General features: G+C 41.7%; 1 protein-coding gene and 1 pseudogene across 2 annotated transcripts; one reads left to right on the plus strand and one right to left on the minus strand.

Annotated features, from left to right (window-relative positions):
* Positions 1 to 17: 17 nt before the first annotated feature.
* DCTN5 (dynactin subunit 5) lies at positions 18 to 23,235 on the plus strand. Its single transcript, XM_079121193.1, has 6 exons — positions 18 to 168; positions 1,077 to 1,145; positions 13,729 to 13,847; positions 16,326 to 16,437; positions 19,586 to 19,688; positions 22,170 to 23,235. The coding sequence occupies exons 1-6, from the start codon at positions 121 to 123 to the stop codon at positions 22,265 to 22,267; spliced, it is 549 nt and encodes a 182-aa protein (XP_078977319.1). The 5' UTR covers positions 18 to 120; the 3' UTR covers positions 22,268 to 23,235.
* On the minus strand, positions 3,885 to 8,749 carry LOC306649751 (ADP-ribosylation factor 1-like; annotated as a pseudogene). The gene has a single exon. The product of its transcript is annotated as an ADP-ribosylation factor 1-like (transcript).
* Positions 23,236 to 24,399: the final 1,164 nt, after the last annotated feature.

Genomic DNA, 24,399 nt, shown 5'->3' on the forward strand with positions numbered 1-24,399 from the left:
GTCGATGAGACCCGAGTTCTCAGGAGAGCGGAAGTGGAGAAGCAACCGGAAGTAGCCGAAGTCTCAGACAGACTGACGGGCTCTGACGGGATCCCCAGGTGCCGACAGGAGGTGGCGGCCATGGAGTTGGGCGAGCTGCTCTACAACAAGTCCGAGTACATCGAGACGGTACGCGTGTTCAGACCTCCGCCCTCCGCTTCCCAAGACTGGGTCCCCTTGAGGCCTGGCGGGCAGTCGCCTCCAGGCCCTGCCCCACCCACCCTGGGTCCCTTTGGCACTTCGTCCGGGATTCCCTAGAGTCGCTTCGGGTGTCGTCCGATTCTGTTATTCAACCTGTGCGTGGCCGGTTTGGGCTGTTTGTGTTTGTTCTGTTTAGTCCATACATGATCTGATGTGTGTAACGTGTTGGTGACGAGCAAGTGACCCGTCCACGTTACTGTTATTTTGGTTTTCTCTGCATTCTCACAGCTCGATGATAATGGTAAAGTCGAGACCCTCAATATAGGGCTCTAAAACCGAAGTATGACATTGGAACTCGGATCCACCGTGTCTGGTGCCACTAAGCTATAGATGTACGGATTATTAATCCTCTCCCTGAATCCTTAGTTAACTCATCTATCCTTGCTTCCATTTCATTTTAGACTGCACTCCATACTGTCCAATATGAGCCTTTTTCCTTTTTTGTTTTCTTTTATTGTTGAGACCGGAGTCTCACTACGTTGCTCAGGCTGGTCCAGTACTCCTCAGTTCTAGCAATCCCCCTGCCTCAGCCTCTCCAAGTATCTGGGACTTAAGGCAGAGGTCACCGTGCCCCACTCCAGTGAGTTTACTTGATGGAATCTGTAAGCCCAGAAACCCTCTCAGTGTACTCACTCTGGGTGGTCTGGTTTTGTTTGGCACTGGGGATTGAACCCCCTGGTGGTCTTCACCACTGAACTACCCACCTAACGCTCCCCCCTTTTTGACACAGCTAAGCTGGCCTGGAATTTTCATCCTCCTGCCTCAACCTCCTGAGTCTCTGGGATTACAGATTTGCACTACTGCAGCTGGTTTACCCATTTTATGTTTCCTTTTAGGCATCTGGGAACAAAGTTAGTCGCCAGTCAGTGTTGTGCGGAAGCCAGAACATCGTTCTCAATGGCAAGGTAAGGGACAAAGCCAGCTCCACTATGTATACCTTTGCTTTCCTTCTACTGATTATCATATTAACAAGATAGATAAAGTCTTGCAACATCTCCTATTTATTGTACATTTTCAGTTCTCTTTTTTTCCTCCAGATTTGATTTATTGAACATAAAAAAAAAGTTTCAATAAAATAAAACAACAGAAAACCTTTTTTCTTTTATATTGGACAAGAATACATTGCTGGACTGGGGATATAGCTCAGTTGATGCGTGCTTGCCTTACACGCACAAGGCCCTGGGTTCAATCCCCAGCACTGCAAAAAACAAAAACAAACAAAAAACAAGCTACAGTGGTACCCAGAATCAAAATTGTTATTATACAATATCGTAGTGTGCCCTAAACTACTGGATGCAAAACATAAATAGGCAATAAAATATTTTGAGGTAGAAACTAAAGTAACACATGCCAAATTATCTGATTAATAATAATAATTCAGTGTTAACTGAAACTTAAAATTAATATGAGGAATGGGAAAGGTATTAAAATATGAGACACATGCAAATACAATCTGAAAGTCTTGGAATCTTGGAATCTAAATACATTGAATTAGCAAAGAGATTAGTGTAATCCTAGGAAGAGAATTAGAACATTTTAAAACTAGAGAAAATACAACAAGATATATTGAAGCTTCACAAACACTGAAATCCATAGTTAATTTCTTGCTATATGGGACACACAGATTTTTGTTGTTGTTTTTGTTTTTTCACACTGGAAATTGGACCAGGGATGCAGTTTTAGCACTGGCTACATCCCCAGCCCTTTTTATTGTGAGTCAGGGTCTTGCTAAGTTGCTTTGGGCCTTGATAAGTTGCTGAGGCTGGCCTTGAACTTGTGATCTTCCTGCCTCAGGAATCTCAATTACTGGGATTACAGGTATATATCAGTGTGCCCCACAGGGGACACAGTTTTGAAATTTACTTCCCTTTAAATGTTTCATCTTTAAGTTGCAGAGAATATAAGCTCATCTATAACCAAGAAATCACAACATAATTAGTAGAAACATAATTAGTCTTTATTAAGTTCACTATATTATGAGATTAATGGAAAAGGACTATAGTTTATTATTGTAGTCAGCTTTTTTGCAGCTGGGACTAAAAAGATCTGACCAGAACAATTTTTATTTATTTTTTTATTAAAATCTTTTTTATTTTTACAGACTGCATTTTGTACACAAATGGGGTACAACTTTTCATTTCTATGGTTGTACACAATGTAGATTCATACCATTCATGTTATCAGACATACAGGGTAATTCTGTCTGTTTCATTGTACTATCTTTCTGTCCCCCCCCACCCCATTTTCCTCTACACCATCCAAAATTCCTTCATTCTTCTCTCCCCGCCGCCAACCCTCGTTATGTATTGTCATGCACTTATCAGAGAAAATGTTCAGCCTTTGGTTTGGGGGGCTTGGCCTATTTCACTTAGCATGATATTGTCCAACTTCATCCATTTACCAGCAAATGCCATAATTTTATTCCTCTTTATGACTGAGTAATATTCCATTGTGTATATATACCACAGTTTCCTTATCTATTTGTCAATTGAAGGGCATCTAGGTTGGTTCCACAATCTAGCTTTTGTGAATTGAGCAGCTATGAACATTGATGTGGCTGCATTGCTGTAGTATGCTGATTTTAAGTCCTTTGGGTATAAACTGAGGAGTGGGAGAGCTGGGTCAAAGGTGGATCCATTCCAAATTTTCTGAGGAATCTCCATACTGCTTTCTAGAGTGACTGCACCAATTTGCAACTCCACCAGCAATGTATGAGTGTGCCTTTTTCCCCACATCCACTCCAACACTTATTTCTTATGTTCTTGATAATAGCCATTCTAATTGGAGTTAGATGAAATCTTAGGGTAGTTTTAATTTGCATTTCTCTAATTACTAGGGATGATGAGCACTTTTTCATATATTTGTTGATCACCTGTATATCTTCTTCTGTGAAGTGTCTGCCCATTTATTGATTGGGTTCTTTATATTTTGGGTGTAAAGTTTTTTAAGTTCTTTATAAACTTTGGAGATGAGTGCTCTGTCTGAAGTGTATGTGGAAAAGATTTTCTCCCACTCTGTAGGCTCCCTTTTCACATTATTGATTGTTTCCTGTGCTGAGAAAAAAACTTTTTAGTTTGAATCTATCCCATTTATTGATTCTTGCTTTTATTTCTTGTGCTATAGTGGTCTTGTTAAGGAAGTCTGGTCCTAAGCCCACATGATGGAGATTCGGCCTACTTTTTCTTTTATTTGGTGAAGGGTCTCGGGCCTAATTCCTAGATCCTTGATCCATTTTGAGTTGAGTTTTGTACAGGATGAGAGAGAGGTGTTTAATTTCATTTTACTGCATATGGCTTTCCAGTTTTGTCAGCACCATTTGTTGAAGAGCCTATCTTTTCTCCATCGTAAGTTTTTGGCACCTTTGTCTAGTATGAGATAACTGTTCTTAAGTGGGTATGTCTCTGTGTCTTCCATCCTATACCATTGGTCTACCTGTCTGTCTTGGTGCCAATACCATCCCATTTTTGTTACTATGGCTTTATAGTAGAGTTTAAGGTATGGTATAGTGATACTTCCTGTATCCCTCTTCCTGCCCAGTATTGCTTTGGCTATTCTGGGTCTTTTGTTCTTCCAGATGAATTTCATGATTACTTTTCTGTTTCTATGAGAAATGTCATAGGGATTTTAATTGGAATTGCATTAAATCTGTATAGCACCTTTGGACGTATGGCCATTTTGGTAATATTAATTCTGCCTATCCAAGAACATGGGAGATCTTTCCATCTTCTAAGGTCTTCTTTGATTTCTTTTTTTAATGTTTTGTAGTTTTCATTGTAGAGATCTTTCACCTCTTTGGATTGATTCCCAAGTATTTTATTTATTTTTTTTTTTTGAGGCTATTGCTAATGGAGTTGTTTTCCTCATTTCCCTTTCAGATGTTTCATCGCTTATGAATAAAAATGCTTTAGATTTATGCATGTTGATTTTACATCCTGCTATTTTGCTGAATTCATTTATTAGGTCTAGAAGTTTTCTGATGGAGTTTTTTTGATCCTCCAAATATAGAATCATGTCATCAGCTGACGAGAACAATTTTAGAGGAAAAGTTTATTTGAAGGCTCATGGTTTCAGAGGTCTTAGTCCATAGAAGGCCAGCTCCATTCCTCAGGGCTCAGGTGAGGCTTAATTAACATCATGGCGGGAGAGTGTGGCAGAGGGAAGCAGCTCACACAATCAGAAAGCAGAAAGAGTCTCCACTCAACAGATACAAACATACCCAAAGCCATGCCTCAATTCCCACCTCCTCCAGTCACACCCTATTGCTTTGGTTATCACCTGTTGGGGGATTAAATCACTGATTGGATTAAGACTGTCACAGCCCAGTCATTTCTCCTCTGAAACTTCTTGCATTGTCTCACGTGAGAGTTTTGGGGGGATACCTCACATTCAAACCATAACATTTAGTCGTTGCTGCTCAGACGTACTGTTCCTACTCAGAATTAGAAAAATTCAGCTCACTCCCTCTGACTCATTAGCAATGTGTGAAGGTTTCTTTGGAAATCTCTAAGCTAATTCTGAAGCATTTTCTGTGACTCAGGGAAGTATTTTTTTCTTGTGATGAAATAGATATAACAAAATAGCCGTTGTAACCATTTTTATTATATATTTATTTTGCTGTGCTGGGAATCGAACCCAGGGCCTCATGTATGCTAAGCAAGTACTGTACCACTGAGCTACACCCTTAGCCCCATTTTAATTATTTTAAGTATATAATTAATTAATATAGTTATATTCATAATGTTACGCAATCCCATCATCCTTATCTATTTCCAAAACTTTTTTTTTTATCACCCCAGATAGAATCTCTGCACCCATTAAGGAATAACTCCCTTTTTTCCCTCTCCCCAGTCTTTGGTAGCCTCAGTATACTCCATATAATTTATTTTCTTCTGCTTCTGGTTTTTTTTTTTTTTTTTTTTTTTGATGCTGGAGAATGAATTCAGCCTCACATGTGCTAAGCATGAACTCTACTACTGAACTGTCCCCCTCACCCCTTAATCTACTTTTTGTTTCTAAGAATTTGCCTATTCTAGATAATTCATATAATAGAATTCATATTATTTTTTGTACTTTTTGACTGGATTATTTCACTTAGTGTAATCTTTTCAAGGTTTTTCTATGTTGTATCACATCACATCCCTTTTCATAGCTGAATAATATCCCATTGAGTTTATATACCACATTTTGTTTATTCATTCATTCGTGGGTTGTTTCTACCTTTTTTGCGGGGGGGTGGTACCGGAGATTGAACTCAGGGGCACTCTACCACTGAGCCACATCCCCAGCCCTATTTTGTATTTTATTTCGAGACAGGGTTTCACTGAGTTATTCAGTGCCTCACTTTTGCTGAGGCTGGCTTTGAACTCGAGATCCTCCTGCCTCATCCTCCCCAGCTGCTGGGGTTACAGGCGTGTGCCACTGTGCCCAGCTTGTTTCTACCTTCTGGCTGTTGTGAATAATGCTGCAGTGAATGGTGGTGTACAGGTATCTGTTTGAGCTCTAGCTTCAGTGTTTCTAGGAGTGAAATTGCTTGGTCAAGTGGTGATTCTTTCTTTAACTTTTTGAAAAACTTCTTAACTGCTTTCACAGTGGCTGCACCATTTTACATTCCTACCAGCAGTGTACAGTATTCTGATTTCTCCACATCCTCACCAGCCCTTGTTATTTTCTGGTTTTCAAATGATAGCCATTCCACTGGGTAGGAGGTGGTTTCTCATTTTGGTTTGGATTCGTATTTCCCTCATGATTACTGATGTTCAATGTATTTTCACATGCTTGTTGGCCATTTGTATATCTTCTTTAGGGAAATGTCTGTTCAGTCCTTTTCTCATTTAAAAAATTGTGTTGTCTTTTTGTTGTTGAGTTGTAGGAGTTTTCTATATATTCTTGGTATTAAATCCTTGTCAGATATGTGATTTACAAATATTCTTCCCATTCTGTAATTGTCTTTTTGTATCCTTGACAACATCCTTTCTTTAAATAGTTAAGAGACTTTATTCTAATAACTGTAATTATAGTGCTTGCCAAAGTAAAAACTGAAAAGAAGTATACAAAACAGTCGATTACTAATCGTGTACTGAAAGCATTAAGAGGTTCCACGACACGCAATAAACCGGTTCTGAGGTTTCCCCAAGATAAATTTAACAGCACCAGCTTCTTCAGTGTTTATCAAAATACAAAAGAAAGAAGTAGAGGTTGTCTTTTTCGATGGCAGATCGGACCCTTGCAGGCTGAGGGAGGGAGCCACTTGACACCTGGAGACGGGGTGCCCTGGGCCTGGGTCTTTAGTGGACCAGCCTTCCCAGCTTGCACGCACTCAGCCGGTGAGACTCAGACTTGCCAGTGTGCCCTGAGCGGGCGCTGGGAATGCAGGCTGCTGCTCTGGCCACAGGCTGACCAAGAGTGCACGTCTGGGCCCTGTGTCCCCTCAGTGGCTCCCCCAACCCGCCCCCAGGTGACTCTGTGATCACAAGTACAAGCACAACGCTCTGGGATGCAAGTGACCCCAGAGAGGTGACTCCTGGGGTTCCTATTGGGACCATGCAGTGGGTGGCGGTTTGTGTCACCATCACAACAGCTGATCCCATGGACTAGCATTCAGGCTACACAGGCAGTCTCTCTTCCGTGTGTTCAGGTGTTCTCCTTATCCTGTATTTCTAACTATTTTAAAAAATGCACTGAGTTCTGGTTAAAAACCAACCACCAAGTGGATCCCAACACCAGTCTGCAGCCCAGGAGCTTCTGGAGGCCAGCCACCCATGTGCCTAAATCCCTTCTCAGTGCTGGCAGTGAGTTGATTCTCTTTTTTACAATAGAAAAACCGAGTAGTATTGCATAGGAGTACCAGAAACTGCCTCAGTGGAAACAGAAACTGTTCACATTCAGTAAAACCCTGGCTGCAGGCTGCGTCTGCACGTGTACAGCACGGTGCCATGCACGCTGACCAAACCATGGGGACAGCTTCTGGTACTCAGGACCACAGAGAGGAAAGCAGGAGCAGAGAGGAGGAAGTGAGGGGGTGGGGGTTCTTCACTTCTTGTTCTGGAGCTGACTGGACAGCCAGTCCAGCCCTTCACAGAGCCTGTCCCCACTGGTGGCACAGGTGGCCTGAATGTACCAGTTCCTGTGACGTAGTGAGTGCAGCCCCAGCTTGTCTATGATCTCGGCCACATTCATGGCATTCGGGAAGTCCTGCTTGTTGGCAGATGCCCAGAGGACAGTGTTCCGGAGCTCATCCTCAGCCAGCATCCTCATGATCTCCTCTGGGCCTCATTCACAGGCTCTCTGCCATTGCTGTCCACCACAAAGATCAAGCCTTGGGTGTTCTGGAAGTCGAGGCGCCTTAGCAGCTGGATCTTGTCCTGGCCACCCACATCCCACACAGTGAAGCCGATGTTCTATACTCAGCGGTCTCCACATTGAAACCTGCAGTGGGAATGGTGGTCACCATTTCACCCAGCTTCAGCTTGTGTAGGGCTCTCGTCTTCCCTGCAGCATCCAGGCGCCATGAGGATGTGCATTTCTTTTTTGCCTAAAAGGCCCTTAAAGAGGTTTGCAAAGATATTCCTTATGGGTGGTTGGAAGCAACACTGCCCGGAGACCTCAGCAGCAGCGGCAAGCAGGTGTTGGTTTTGATACACAAAAGTTTTTAAATTTTTTTTCTCTTTTGGTGGGGCAGTACTGGGGATAGAACTCAAAGGCACTTTCCCACTGAACCACATCCTTGTGTTTTCTTTTTTTATTTTTTGTTTTGAGACAGGTTCTCACCAAGTTGCTGAGGACCTTGCTAAGTTGCTGAGGCTGGCCTCGAACTTGTGGTCCTCCTGCCTCAGCCTTCGAAGAGCTGGGATTATAGGTGTGAGCCACCATGCTCAGCTAACAGTTTTGTTTGTTCGTTTGTTTTTTGTTTTGTTTTGTTTTGTTCTGATGGTGCTGGGGATTGAACCCAGGGCCTTGTGCATGCTAGGCAAGCACTCTATCAACTGAGCTGTATCCCCAGCCCCTTGGTACTAGATATTGAACTCAGGGGCCCTCAACCACTGAGCCACATCCCCAGCCCTATTTTTTATTTTATTTAGAGACAGGGTCTCACTGAGTTGCTTAGCCCCTCACCATTGCTGAGGCTGGCTTTGAACTCACAATCCTCCTAGAATTTTGGTGAAGTGCAGTTAATCTACTTCTTTTGTTGCTCGTGTTTTTGGTGTCATATTTAAGAATTCATTGCCAAGTCTAGATCGTGAAATTTTACTTCTAAGAGATTTACAGTTTTATCACATCTAGTTGTCCATTTTGAGTTAATTTTTGTGTGTAGCGTAAGATGAGAGGTCCAGCTTAATTCTTTCTGATATGGAAATTAGTCGTCTCAGCCCCATTGGTTGAGGAGACTGTTCTTTTCTTATGGAAAGGTCTTGGCTCTCTTTTGGGTATGTGTGTGGTTCTGGGGATTGAACTAGGGTGCTCTACCACCGAGCTACATCCCCAACCTTCCTATTGTCCTTATTTTGAGATGGGATCTCAAATCTGCAATCCTCTGCCTCAGTCTCCTGAGTCTCTGGGATTACAGGCAGGGGCCGCACCCCACGGTTGTGGTACTCGTAGAAAAACAGTCACAGTTGTTCGTTTCTGGATTTCTCAATTCTGTGTAATTGGTCTATAGTCTATCCTTAGGCAATATTATTTAGTTACTGTAACCTTGTAATAAGTTTTCGTTTTTAATTTTCTAATTTTCTGTAGTACATTTTTAATCAGGAATTAAGAATTCTCCAACTTTTTTCTTTTTGATGATTATTTTGACTATTGAGGTACCCTTTTTTTAAAAGGATATTTTATTTGACCATAATTTTTGCTGTACACAAAACAGTATATGTGACATCGTGTTACAAACATAAAAATTGCCATGTGTGGTGGCACATGCCTTTAATCCCAGTGATTTAGTTATGGTGGCTCATGCCTTTAATCCCAGCAGTTTTAGAAGCTGAGGCAGGAGGATCAGAAGTTCAAGGCCAGCCTCAGCAACTTAGTGAGGACCAAAGTAACTAAGTGAGACCCTGTCTCAAAATAAAAGCTAAAAAGGGCTGGGGATATGGCTCAGTAGTACAGTGCCCCTGGGTCAATCCCTGGTACCAAAAAAGAAAAAAAAAAAAAAAAAAAAAGTATAATAAGTGCTAACATTTTGTTCTTCCCTATCTCTTTCTTTTGCCTCCTTCCAGAAGGAAACGACTATCCTGAATTTTGACTTATAAATCATTAAATTATATTTTATCAGTATTAGATTTGAAGAGATTAACCACATATGTATCCTTAAATAATGCATATTGTCTAACTTTGTTAGGTTTTGTGTGACTTACTTTTTTTATACTCAGTTATAATAATGGTAATAGGAAACATTTAAACCACATGAAGTATGTTAGTTCTCAGCTTCCCTTTCTAAGATTCATTGGTGTGTGCATTTTCACTAGGACTGTGCAGATTCTGCTTACTCAGACTCCTGTTGGTGAACAGTTACTTTGTTACTAGTTTTTTGCTGTTGTGAAAGATCCATTCCTATTTCCAGCCTCTCTCCCTTTCAGAACTTTGTCATTTTTGTTTTCCTTTATATGGGATGTTACAGAGCCTGCAGGGTTAGCGAATGACCCATTGAGTAAAGAGGATGGAGTGTGGACAGTGGAAAGTGGAAAGTGACACTGGCCTGTGTCAGTGCCAGAGCACTTGCCCAGCTTGTACAAGGCCCTGGGTTTGATCCCAGCACCACAAAACCAAACAAATAGCAAAACAAAATAGAGCTGGGAGGGCCTGGTGAGTTGGAGAATATGTGACCAGTCTAAGCCGAAGCTGATGGCTGTTCCAGAGCTTCTGATTGTTTTTCCCAAAAGAAACCGGAAGTCTGGGTGTTTTGAAGGAAAAATGTCCCATTATTCAAATAACAACATCTAATTTTGAAGATTTTTTAAAAAAATATTGCATCGACCAGATAAAATGGGTTTGCAGGTGCACTTCACCTTGCCACCTCTGCCTTTTCTACTGTTTAGTTCAGTAAACTCTTTGTTTTGGTATCATTTTCTTTTTTCTAGATCCTCATACCCACCTCCTTTCATTTGAACATTCTCTTACCTCTCTCTCTTTTGTTTTTAATTCTGGGGATTGAGCCAGCACTTACCCATTGAGCCACATCCCCAACCCTTTTTATTTTTTGTTTTGAGGCAGGGTCCCACTGAGTTGCTCAGGGCCTCCCTAAGCTGCTGATCCTGGCTTCGAACTTGCGACCCTCTTGTCTCAGCCTCTCGAGCTGCTGTGATGACAGGCATGTGCCCACCATGCCCAGCTTTGCTTCTCTTTTGAACCTGATGTCTAGTCCTCATTCCACTCCTTGTGAGAGATCAGGGATTGAGTCCCTCTTGCCAAATTGTTTACCACTTGTGATATAATTTACTTACCTTATTTGTGTTTGCTTCTTTAATCGAGTATAGTTTAGACTAAGGAACTTGTATGAATTTTCTTTATTTCTAAATTAAGCTTATTATATTTAAACAAATATCCAAAATTCTTGGAATTCTGTTTTCTTCCAAAAGAAAAGAAAACCATTTTCTTTGACTATCGGTGGAAACATAAAACGGAAAACAGTGGTTGAAGGAAATCCAGGATCTCAGATGAATAAAGTACAGGTTAGAAATAGACATCTTTAAGCTCAAAGAAGATAGCTTTTGAAAACAAGAAGAGCTGTATTCCTTTACAGTCAGCAGCAGCTTTGAAAGTGTCTTTTTCCTAGTAGAGATTTAATAGGCTGAAGCTGCACAGGTGAGATTGGTAAATTCTCTTAGATATGAGTCCATTTCTTTTTTAGTATCCTCCCAGGGTCTGGTGTTCAGCTAGTGATTTATCTAAATCCAACTGTATGTCAGGTGTTCCCCATCTGCCTTTCTAGGCTGACTTCTCTCCTGGACCCCAGACCTTTATTTACACTGCCTATTGATCCTCCCACAGATACACAAACTCTACTTCTCAGAATTTAATTTGTAATCCTTGTCATTTCTTACTCTCTTCTAGATTTGCTTTTTCTTTGCTTTTTCAATAGCCAAACAGTGACTAAGTCACATGACTTCTCTTCCTTTTTTTTCCCTTTTGTAAAATTTTGTTGTGCACATCTTTATTGAAGTATAAATTACATATAATAAAATGTACCCATTTTAAGTGTACGATTTGACAAATTTTGACTAATGTGTACATCTATGCAACCACAACCACAATCAAAAGATATAAAATACTTCTATAACCCTAGATTCCTTGTGCCCTTGTCAGTCAATTTTCCTGCTGTTGGCTCCAGCCAACCATCTAACCAACTGAGCTAACCGGCCACGCTCCAGCCAACCATCTAATATACAATTCATATAATGAGAATCACAGAGTATTTTATGTCAGGCTTCTTTCATTCAGCATGGCGTTTGTGAGATTATCCATTTTGTTGCATGTTTTAATAGATTATTAGTTTATTCCTTTATAGCTGAGCAGTATTGTTATGGAGCTTTAAGACATGTATAAAAGTAAGGGGAGCATATTAAATTCTCAAGTATTTGTTCACCAGCTCCTACAGTTAGCAATGTTCTGATGTTCTGGTCTCATCTCTGTACTCACTCACCAAACCCAGACCTAGCTTGACTAGGGTCAGGTAGAGGAGGCTGGTGTATTTTAAAACAAATAAAAAACTTTTTAGCATTTTATATGTAAATGCTTTAATGTATACCACTAATATTTAAAGACTTTAAAATGTGTAGAGTGTTACTATTATAATATAAAAATTAAAACCTCAGTACTTTGCTATTACAGTTTGCACATCCTTAATCTAAAAATCCCAAACCCCAAATCCTCTCAAATCTGAAACTTGAGCATTCAAAAGAGGTTGTGGGGGCCGGGGTATAGCTCAGTGGTAGAGCGCTTGCCTAGCACATGTGAGGCTCTGGGTTTGATCCTCAGCACCACATAAAAATAAATAGATAAAATAAAGGTATCGTGTCTATCTACAACTAAAAATATTTTAGAAAAAGAGATTGTGAATAGATTTCGGAGCTTTTCAGGCTTTAGATTTTCAGGTTTGAAATGCTCTGTTGGTGAAGTCTATGCAAATATTCCTAAACCCAGAACACTCACAAGCCTTCTGGTCCCATTTAGATGAGGGATATTCAACCTGTATCATCTAACCCTCGGCCCATGTTTAGTCTCTCCAGTGTCTCAAGATAGCTTATTATATCTACAAGAAATTGTTTAGTGTGGTCTTTATCCTCTTCTCTGTCCAAGTGGAAGCTTGACCATTTACTTCCTGATTATGTCTCCTTTCCTTAATGCATAGCTATTACCTTGAATAAAGCCCATTATCTGTTTTTACCTTGATCTGCTATAGTCATCTAAGGGGTCATCTAAAGGGTTACTTTTCCTCCAGTCTCACCTGTAGACTTCAGACTAATTTTTTTTTTTTTCGTCAATGCTGGGTTGTTACCTAGGACCTTGTGCCTGCTAGGCAAGTACTCCCACCACTGAGCTACCTCCCCAGCCCCAGAGTAATGTTTCTAAAATGAAAATTTAGTTCTCTTATTCTCTGTTTAAAATATTTCATCAGTTCCTTAGAGATTTCATCAGTCTCTTATAAAACACCTAAGCTTTTTTTTTATTATTTATTTTTCTTTTGCGGTGCTGGGGATTGAACCCAGGGCCTTGTGCTTGCAAGTCAAGCTATATCCCCAGCCCCAAACACCTAAGCTTCTGTGTTCAGCACATAGAATTCAGTCTGGTCTGGTCCCTTGCTTGCTTTTACAGCTGCAAATCCAGCCACATGTACTCTTTTTTACTCCATCCATTTATTCATCAGACACTTTGAGAATTTTGAGAATGTCTACTCTTTATCGATATGGAGCATTAATCCCCATAGACTAATTTCTAGGTGTGTTGGTCAGCCTCTCCACCCAATCTTGGGAGAAGCTGGATCTTACTCCATACCCTGTAGCATTTGATCTGAGTTCAGATATTGGGAGCTGGGCCAGAACTTAAGTGGGTCCACCTCTGGGAACATGAAGTTGGAGATACTCGATGGTGTTAGGAGATTAAAAAAAAAAGAACGTGGGAGTAATCAAGACTATCACTGAGCAAGCAGCTAAGGCTTGGGGGTGGACCTGCGTGAATCCAGAAAGACAGGTAAACCTGCTCTGCTGTAGACATTCTCAGTAAATGCTCATTCACTGAGTCCTTTTCACGGAGGGCTTGAGCATGAAGTTGGTGATGTCGTGGACATCCCAGTGTCACTCTGCAGTCAGTATCCTGAGCGCAGGTCTCCTACTTACTGCTTGTGACAGAACATTTGATGCAGCAGACCATGACATAACTCTCAGTGTCTTTGTGTGTGTGTGTGTGTGTGTGTGTGTGTGTGTGTGTGTGTTGTTATGTTTCGCATTTAATTGTTTAGGGTTATGTTGGTGATTTTTAAAAATGTGCTTTGTTTTATAGACCATCGTAATGAATGACTGTATCATCCGAGGGGATCTGGCAAACGTAAGAGTTGGACGCCATTGTGTTGTGAAAAGTCGTAGTGTCATAAGGCCACCATTCAAGAAATTCAGCAAAGGGTATGTAATTGAATTACCTTGGTTCCATCTTGGGCAAGATGCTGCTGGTGGTGGTTTTGTTCTCGTGTTGAGTTGTGGTGTAGTGAGCAGGTCTGTCGTTTTTGGGGCACCGAGTAAGAGTTTACTGTAATGAACACATCTCTCACAGTGGTGGTTTAAATCTGGTTGATGGTCACTGTTCCCAGGAACAAAATCCCCTTAAGCTGGCAAGAGCAAAGGATGTTTCAATTTAACATCCAGAGGCATGTTTGATAGAGCCTAAGAGTTTTCTAGCTAAGAGTAGAAAAAGGGCCAGACCTCACAAGGGACTATAACGTGCAGCTGGACAGCTTGCAGCAGTCAACGTTCCTATCCTGTCTCCCCTTCTCTGTCAGCAAGATTATACTGTTTGTTCTCTTCTGTCCTTCTCTCTGCATCTCTCCTTTCTTCTCTGTCTGATTGGCTGCATCTGTCTCTTTTGCTCCTCGAGACCACCTTATTGCCTCAGCCCCTTTCTTAGATCACTTCTCCATGTCAGCTCCCAATATATGTCAACCAGAGATCTTATGTCTTATTCTAAATTCTTGGGAGAAAGATTGTGGTTAACTCAGTTTGAGTGAAGTTCCTACCCCTGGTCCAAATAGCTGTAACCCAGAGGGTAGGGCCAAGTTAGGATTGACCTGATCCCTCAATAGGATTTTTTTTTTTCCTCAGTAGGATTAAGGACAGTCCAAGAAAGGACATAGAGCAGGAAAACCAACCAGGTGCCTACTGTTGTGGTATTTTCTTTACATTGCTCCTTGGCTAATTGTGGCACCACAATTATGTTTCATCCCATAAGCCATCCTGCCTTTATTGAGCACCATCCCTATACCTGTCATTGGGTTATAAAGCTGGTTGTATAAAAAGTAGATCAAATAGGGTTCCTGCCTCAAAGTTCTCAAAATCTAGTGGTAGAAACAGTTATATAAACAACTACTATATAATATGATATTGTAATGTAATATTATAATGTGATAGCTGTGATACTATGTCACAGGTGGTACCTCTGAACATAGTTAAGGAGGAAAAGAGAAAGGAGCAACTAACTCAAACAGTAATACCTAGGAGTATATCATGCAGGAGTCAATGCTCATTTCCTGTGATGACATTGAACTCTGGGCTCCACACAGGAATTGGATCAAGGAGTCATTATAAATCATTCACATGAAAATATTCACCCATTAGCTCAGAATGAACTATAGTGGGGCAGGGTGAGAGGACCAGAAAGCTCTGTGGTACCCTCTTGTGGACTCACAGTGACTGTTCCTCTGCTAGCGTTTGATGAGATCAAGGAATTCCTTGTTGCACTGGTGTGAAGACTGATGATAGTAATGAATTAACAAAGGTTTAAATGAATCACGAGTCATGGAGGATAGATACTATCTCTGACAAAATATTTCTGAAAAATGGCAGAGGGCTGGAAAAGGCTAGTAAGCAAGTAGCTACTTTATGTCAGTTCCGGGCCAAGTATTTAAAATATGATCTCATAAATATGATCACAGATCATGGTAGTGACACCTGAGGAATTCTGGCAAATGGGAATGATGCCGGAAGTCTAGCATTCTTCCTGAAGGAAGAAGTCTTGGTGTGAAAGTCACTTTCAGTTCATCTTTCCCCAAACCACGGGTTGGGTAAAGTTATATATTTTACCTTGTTATATGTAGTCTCAGAACTTGGTATTGTGTTTCCATAGCACTTATCACAGTTGTAACTAAGTATTTGAATAGTTATTTACTTAAATCTTACTTCTTTTCTTGCTTGTAAACACTTCATGGACAGGATTGTGTCTCTTGCTTATCATTATATCTATCACTATCTGGCACATAATGCACACTGAATAAATATGGTGAATGAATACCTTTTAAGAATGTTGGGGACTAAAAGTTATAGCACATGAACCTGATGTCATTACCCTGAAACACAGGGCAGATTACTAAAAATGTGATCTGTGGCCATTATCCAAGGAAGCAGACATGAGCAAACATTGATTCGTTTTTATTTGGAGCCTGCTCTTTTATTTTTTTCCCACATTTTTTATTGGTGCATTATATTTACGTAGAACAATGGAATTTGTTGTTGTGTATTTGTACATGCACACAGTATAACAATGTAATTTGGCCAGTGTCACTCCCCAGCACTTCCCCCTCCCTTCATACCTCCCACCCCTTGGTCCCTTTCTTCCACAGTGTCTGACCTTTTAATTTTGAAGATCTTGCTCCTTTGGCCTTCCTGTTTCCTTGCATCTGTCTTTGGCCCAGTATCTCTGATTTTGAGCTGCTAGCCTTATCTGCATTCATCATCTTCAACATGATAGAGTTTCTGTGGCCTGGGGATGCTAGGAACTGTCTCATTAAGACAAGATGAAGTTGTTGAGATCATGATCTTATAATTCTATAAACCTTGATCCAAAGTACATTGCCTTGACCTTTCTTTGTTCATCTTCTTTTCCTTCTCTAGTGTTGCATTCTTTCCTTTACACATTGGGGACCATGTCTTTATTGAGGAAGATTGTGTGGTCAACGCAGCTCAGATTGGTTCTTACGTTCACGTTGGCAAGAACTGTGTGATTGTGAGTATGGTGACTCAGCCAACTAAGCAGCCTTGTCCCTTCTGCCTCCATCCTTTATGTCAGTGGGAGTCTGCTTCTATGACCAAACAGCGTACTAGTAGTTTCCAGTCTTCCCGAGGTTGGGTCTTCCCTACTGAATTTGGAGTTTTTCCAGGCATTAACAGCAATGGCTAACCTTTGTAAAACCTCTGACATAAGGTGTTAAACTCCTTTCCTTCTGTTACTTCATTTAATTCTCACAATCATCCAAGGATGTTGTAGGAACTGCTGTTGCCCCTATTTGTGGATGAGAAGACTGAGGACTTAGAGCTAGTAAGTGGTAGAGCTAGGATTTAGAGCCAGCAGTGTGATGAGCTCTGCTGCCATGTAACCTGCTGGCTGTGTTACTTCAAGGAGCTTACAGTCTAATGGGGACAAGGGGATCTGAAAGGCAGGTAGAAATTGGCACAGTAGACCATCCTTTATTCCCAGAGCAAAGCGTCTGAAAGGTTAAATCCAAATTCTGATTCTAATGCTTAGGGAGTCCTAGGCCTGTTGTCAGGTGCTCTGCTTTCTGTACCACTTCACAGCATATCGTTTATGACCTAGTCCTCATTAATATTGGCAGACTTGCCGAGCATCGACAGGTTGTCAGATGATCTCAGGAGAAAGATTGTTAGAATTCTAGAATCTCAGAGCAGTGGGAGCTCTTTTAGAGTCTAACTGTCCCCATGACACACAGCTTTTTCCTGTAGTGTTCTGTGTGATGTCGGACTCCTGGTTGGATATGTGAAACTATAGGTATTAATCAGAATTGCCCACGAGTCTGCAGGAAAAGCCTAACGGCAACATTAATAGGCACTGTCATTGATTGTTCTGTGAGCTTTATGTTTACTGTCTCTTATATTGACAACATCCCTGTAGGTTTGGTTTTACATTCTGCTTCATGGATGAGGAAAACCAAGACTCAGAAATGCTAACTTCCGTAAGGATGTGTAGGTAGCTGTCCTACTAGCAACATGGCTACAGTTCTTGATTCTTCCTTGGAAATTCTCCAGTGAAGAATAAAGAAGTGGTTTCTGCTGGGCGTGGTGTTACACACCTGTAAGCCCAGCTATTCAGGGAGCTGAGGTGGGAGAATTGCAAATTCATGGCCAGTCTGGACAACGTAGAGAGTCCCTTCTTAAAATTTTACAAAGAAAGAAGGGACTGGAGATGTGGCTCAGCTAGTTTGCATGAGACCCTGGGTTCAATCCCCAGGTCTGCAAAAAAATAAAGTGGTTTCAGATTTTCAGCCTTTTACCTCCTCAGTTCTTACCAGTCCATTCATGCCTAAGGAAGTACCTGTATTTTTCATGTGGCTGCTAATTATCAGGCTCCGCAGAATGCTTCGGGGAAACCCAGTTAGCCATTATTCCTCATATGTGGGCAGAATGGCCAACTACAAACACAGCAGGTACCTCAGGCTGCCTGAGGCTGGTGCTGCACAGTGAAAAGATCCTTCCCCCCTCAGGGTCCTTTTGTCATGGATCCCAACATGGGACCTACCATGTCTTATGCAGTGCATCTGTTTCTTTTTACTTAGCACCCCATGTGCTTAGTCTGAATTATTAGGACCTTAGGCATGACAAAAATCTTAGAGTTAATGTTAATTTGGGGGTCATCCGGGGAGAGCCAGTTGTATCTCTGAAATTGGCACTAGCAGATAAGTCACAGGAGAGAACTTTGTAAGGAGGAGTGAAGAACTATACTTATAACTTGCTTCTGAGTTGAAGATGTTGCCAAGTATTGGCAGTGCCACTGTTCCTCCACCTGGAGACTGCTTAATCAGTCACATAAGGAATTCAGACCTTGAAGCTTTTAAAAAAATTCTTTTGGCAATGTACCTTTTCCTGGAAATACATATGATTTGAATATTTAATAATGGGGGAAAATTTGGACACAACCAAATCTAAGTGTCTTTCATAATCTTTAATAAAATTTGGAGTCTGGAGAGGTTAGTATTATCTTGGTATTAAGATTTCCACACTCTCAGGCATTCCACTTTGTCAGGTTTTCTAATGAGAACATGAATGAATGTATGTGCCCTGGTGGTGTCAACACAGCTTAAGGAGAACACAACTTTCATTTACTCAGTAAGCAATCTGAGGTACAGCTTTGAACTGTGTACACAAGCCTCTCATCCCATCACACCTGAGTCTCCTAGGCCTTATTTCTTGCCTCCAAAATGCTATGGATCATGGCAGAATTGAAAACTGTCAACAATGGATAAAATTAAGCTTAAGGTTCAGCCCAAACACTCAACTCTCACTTGCCCATGAGAATAAACGAATGAATGACTTCATGAGTTTGTCAAGACTTTTCCAGGAGGAATTAACAGAAGAGTAAACAAACAAGCCTAAAATTGGTAGCTATAAAACCAAGTGTATTAGCTAATATAAATGAAGAATACAGAAGTAGATCCTAATTTTGTGCCCGGATGGTTCCAGGGGTTCAGTTATTGCTGTCAGGAGAATTAGTCTTCATCCCTTTTTTCTTTCTTCCAGGAAGTTTATTCTCAAGCCGGTTCTTCATTCATGAAAATAAGATGGCTGTTCTTGGCTTCCATCTGTCCACTGGAAGCCCCAGTAGAAAGCACTTCTTTTCCCATTAATCTCAGCAGAAGCCCTGAGGTTGAAGTTCACTTGACTAAGCTGACTGATAGGCCAGTTCCCCAACCAGTCATTGTCTTGGAGCTTGGAGTTTGGCATGTGGGCTGAAGTGCATGGACTGAGATGGGAATAGGGTGGTTCCCAAAGAAAATACAGATTCTGCTATCAGGAGAAAAGGGAGCAAAACAACAGAGGCCCACCAAATCAAATAAGAGAGAGAGAGAAAATTAAACAGAACTCTTTGAAGACCAAAGTTTGCATAGTCTCTAATGCCTCGATGACATGTGCTGTTGTTCCTGGCTTACAGCCCTCCCCCCAAACACACACACACAGGCTCCTTTCTTCTGCTCAGGCCCCACCTAAAGCAGATAATTGTAATCAAGCCTCTTGTCACTGTCCCTGGCTATTACACGATATCATGAATGGAGAAAATGTAGAATAGCCTTCTACACAGCAGACTGACTAATCGTTATTGCCATTTCCTCCTTATTTCCTAGTAATAAAGATTTTAATTTCAGGGACGCAGATGTGTGTTGAAAGACTGCTGCAAAATTCTTGACAACACAGTATTACCTCCAGAAACCGTGGTCCCACCGTTCACCGTCTTCTCAGGCTGCCCAGGTAAGCTTTGTTAATCATTTTTATTTTAACTTCCTTAAAGCTTAGTTTTATTTTCCATCATAGAAGTAATGCATGCATTTGCCATCTTTGATAATATGTTGATCTAGCAAACTTAAAAATTCTCTAGTACCTCAAAAAGCTATCTCAAATATGACAAACTTCTTTTTTAAATGCATAATTGAGTTCACAAGAAAAGGAGGAGATTGTCAAGGGTGAAAAACAAAGAGAAAACTGAATCCAAGCTGTAAGATCTCAGAGGTCAGTGCTGTCTTCCCAACAGAGAAGTCTAGGACATGAGACGCAGTGTGGGGACAGGAGGTACAACCTTGGATCCGTGATGCAGGGAGGCCCTCCAGTAACCCCGAAAGGGTTTTCCTTCAGGCAAAGGGTGACGTAGAACAAACCCGCCACCAGAACATGGAAAATACAAAGAAGCATTTCTCTTGTGGCTGGACTCTGGCTGGAAAAAGAAGTCTCTTTTTAGAGAATTTTTACAACGGGCATACTCTCACATTGGCTGGGAATTTGAATGTATACTTCCCGCGTGGCACAGAAATCTGAAAACTGAGGAGTTGGCATAAAGCAGTGTAAGACCATAGAGAGGAGCACATGCGTGACCTCTTGAGCCCCTCATGAATTCAGAGTTCCAAATTACAGACATGTGAGGAAACTAAATCATTACCTGCTCATCCCAGAAAACTCAGAAGACAGCAGAAAGCAGAAGGAAGAGAAAGCCTCACATTCCCCTGCCACCCAAGACAGCCAGCCCCTGTTTTCCATATTGATTTGTGCAGTCGAAGTCATGCAGCATTATCAGGGCACATCACAGGCTCACAGATGGAAGATGATGTAGGAGAGGGATCTGATAGTGTTTGATATCTACCCCTGGTGGTTTTAATTGCTTTTCCAATTAAAATAAACCTCATCACTCAGCTCATCGGTTATGGATTTCACAGATGCACATCAGCACTCAGGTTCTGTGCAGAGGGCACTTGGCCATTCTGTGTCATGCTTCTCTGCTTTGGCTGAGAAGAAAAAAAAAATGACTTTTGTTTAGTAATTTTCTCCATATTGGAATCCCACTGATTGCCTGACATGCATCTGATCTGAGTGGAAAAGGATATTGGCAGAGAAATATCTTAATCTTTTAAAACTTACTCAAGTTCCTTAGCACCAGCTTCCTGTTGTCTCTGAACTTGAGAGAAGACAGGGAAGCATTGCTTGGTATTTCAAATTTAAGTAATAAATACTCATTTTGGTAGGCTCTGCCACTAAGCTACATCCCAACCCATTTTATTTTATTTTATGGTTTGAGACAGGGACTCACTAAATTGCTCAGGCTGGCTTCAAATTTGCAATCCTCCTGCCTCAGCCTCCAGAGTAGCTAGAATTACAGACATGTGCCAACACATCTAGCTTATAATGCAGGATTTCTGCATAGGACCGTAGAGATTTCTATATAAATGGGGAAGATGAGGCTGAATTGGCTCATGCCCACGCCTGTTGGTGGGGAAGCCTTGACTGTTCCTTCAGACCTTTGTATAGATAGAGTTGGTGCTTTTTGTACTGTGACAGGATACTTCTCTTTCTTTCACATAGTTTCACAGATAAATATCCACTATCTGATGCTATTGGCAGTCTTCATCTTTCAGTCCAGAGCCACAGGGTTGCAGGAAAACTGGCATGTTTTTGGAGAGCAACACATGATGTAACTGAGTCATGGGACAAAATGAAAGGGAAAACAGCCAGAAAGGTTCTGAATCAGAAGCCAAGAACTCAGATGCCTATAGGTGCCAGACAGATAAAACACGTGATGAATGTCATAGCTTGTCATAGCTGCTTCATACAGGCCTGGCCAGATCATCTGATGTTGTATGAGGAGCTAAACATTGGAATTTTGATGTAATACCTGTATGTTTTTAAACAAGGACTGATCCTCCTTTCAAGGACGTGCCCATCAGGAGAGTTGTCAGAGAGTACATAGTGCCTGTGGAGTCCTGCCTGTGATTACTGCTTGTCCTTCTGTGGAGGACTCTTCTGTTGTCCTCCCTTCCTTGATTTACCTATGTGCCATAGCTGGGCTTTGGGTTTAATTTAATTGTACAAACAGGACAGTTTCTTACCTCAAGGATAAGAGTAAGGCTAGCTCGGTGGGCATCACCAGAATCCTGGGAGTGGGCAAGTCCTGATCTGGAACAGACAGTTAAAGCAATTTGCTTTAACTCTTGGGATCTTGCACTTATGTCCTAACCATGTCTACCTAGGCTGTTGCTTTGTTTGGAGAACTACATATTTGCTTCCACACATTCACAAATAAATATCATTAGAAGATGTGATCAGTAGAATACTCTGTCAGTACTGAAGATTCGGAAAACCTCGTAGTTAGACAAAACTAAAGGAAAGGTCTCTAGGGGGTTGAATAAAAATTACAGCTGTAGGCCTTCTGGCTCCCCTTGGTTGACCAGGTCTCTCTTTCCTCAGGACTCTTCTCAGGGGAGCTTCCAGAATGTACTCAAGAACTGATGATCGACGTCACCAAGAGCTACTACCAGAAGTTTTTGCCTCTGACACAAGTCTAGTGTCCCTGCTTCATGTCTTGAATCTGTTTGAGCTCTAAGATGAACTTGGGGACAAAGTGCGCAGTCAGCATCTACAAGAGCTCTCGTGTCTTTGACACGCTCACCCTTCTTTATTTTTTTTAAATTGGTAGTGTTTCAATCCTTCAAGGCTCTAAGCTATTAAGATTTAATAGGAGAACATCTGGAGGAGTCAGCTCCACATACTGTCCTTCCACCTTATCTCTCAACCGTTACTTCATCCCATTATCTGTGGAACACAGAACCGTCTCTTTCTAAGTCTCTTTTCAACACTCCAGCACTTTGGTCCTATAGATGGCTAGACCCAGCTGAAAGGGACCTGCAGAGCATAGCACTCCCCCAAGGTGGAGATAACAGAGCAGGCATGCTGCTCACGGCCACACCCCCATTGTACCCCACTCACACAGAACGCTCAGCTCTCCTGCTGCTGACCTGTTTGACCAGTGGCCACAGTTACTCATAATCTGGGGAAAGGTGTGACTTCAGAGCCCTGGTTCCCCTTGCCTATTACAGGAAGGTGTTTCTCTTCCCCAGGATCACCTTAGCTGTCCAGAGGTGGTTAATAAAAGACTTGCTAGCATTCTGTTCCAGGGCCTTTGACTTTCCCTGTTAGAGAGGACCTTAGCACCCCAGAGTGCATTTGCAAAGTTCCAGATTTGAGTCTGCCATGTGGATGGATTAGTCAGGTAGTCACTCCTTGTCTCAAAGTATTTGTCTGATTTCATTGAAAACAAAGCATTTGTGAATACTTGCTCTCTGACCTAGAACCATTCAACCCACCCTGTATTTGCCTAAAAACCCACAGGTCAGACTTGAACCCAATCATTTATGTGCATGAGCAGCTCTTAAAATTGTCTTGTGGGCACAGAGCCCAAAGAGCGACAGGACCAGTGTGTTCTTACCATCTCCTCTGCCAGTGGCACAGCCTTTCCTGGTTGTGCTCTGACCTTTTGGTTAGAAGTGAGGAGCTGAGAAGGTTGGCCTGCTCAGTGCTCTGGCCTGCTGAAGCTGAATAGGACAGACTGTTCAGCCTGGAAGTTAGAACCCAGCAGGCGCCATCTTGACTTAGCATCCAGTTGTGGGGTTTGCAGAAAGAGCCATATGTAATCATCTCCACTAATTCAATTAAAACTTCTTGTGGTTTGTCATTTTCGTATGTTTGTGCATTAAAAGACTGACACGTGGACAAGTCATTTGAAGTAACCACTCTCCACCCCGAGCCATGGCTGCTCCTGTTCTCCAGGCTCTTCACTGTGTCCTGGTGTCATATTACAATCTTTCTGTTCACTGGCTTGATTATTTCACAAACTCCTGGGCCCAAGAGATCCTCCTGCCTCAGCCTCCTGAGTAGCCAGGACTATAGGTGCACGCCATGCCTTGCTTATTTCTCATCAACTCTGTAAGGTGGATGTTGTTCCCACTTTACAGATACGAAAACAACTCAAAGATGTTAGACAGTTTGGTCTAATCCACATAGGGAAGAAATGGCTGACACAGGAGTCCCACCATGTCTGTGTGGCTCCATATCCTGCACTTCGGCTCTGCTGTGGAGAGATGAGACAAACTTGCCCTTGGAGCTCGTCTCCTATGTGTGTCCCTCTGATACCAGCAGTCCATGATAGTTGCAATTTTTCTTGGTCTTATTCAGGCATCTTCCCCTGGTCCTTCTTCCTTCTGTGCCACCATAAATGTGAATCTCAGAATTGGTGGAGTTTAGACTACAGAAATCTTCCAGGGCATGTCTAACAGAGTCCCATCCAGCTGTGTTTGAACATCTGCAAAAGGAAGCTTGCCATTTTTTGCAAATGGATACCCATTTTGTTGGTAAACAACTGAAATGTACAGGCCTTTGTGGGGGGGCGCTTTTAAAACAAATGTACTTTTTAAAATCCTTAAGTAATTCAAGCACACAATTTCAAAAATCTAATCCAGTTACTAGAGAAAGGAGATAGGAGTAGATCTTCTCAATCCAGAATTCCAGTCCCATATTCTATTTCTCAGATGCAACCTCTGAACTGCTTTGGTTCTCTGTTACAAGAGACAGGCTGTGCATGCACAAGCAGATACAGGTGTGTGCTCCAACCTCTGCTTATTCATACAAGGAACACACCATG

Source organism: Sciurus vulgaris (genome assembly GCF_902686455.1).
Source record: "Sciurus vulgaris genome assembly, chromosome: 18".
In the NCBI taxonomy this organism is placed as follows: Eukaryota; Metazoa; Chordata; class Mammalia; order Rodentia; family Sciuridae; genus Sciurus; species Sciurus vulgaris.

Coding starts and splice junctions, on each gene's coding strand:
- DCTN5 (XM_079121193.1), top strand. CDS start 121: ATGGAGTTGGGCGAGCTGCTCTACAACAAGTCCGAGTACATCGAGACG. Junction 169..1,076: donor AGTCCGAGTACATCGAGACG/GTACGCGTGTTC, acceptor GTTTCCTTTTAG/GCATCTGGGAACAAAGTTAG. Junction 16,438..19,585: donor TTGGCAAGAACTGTGTGATT/GTGAGTATGGTG, acceptor TTTTAATTTCAG/GGACGCAGATGTGTGTTGAA.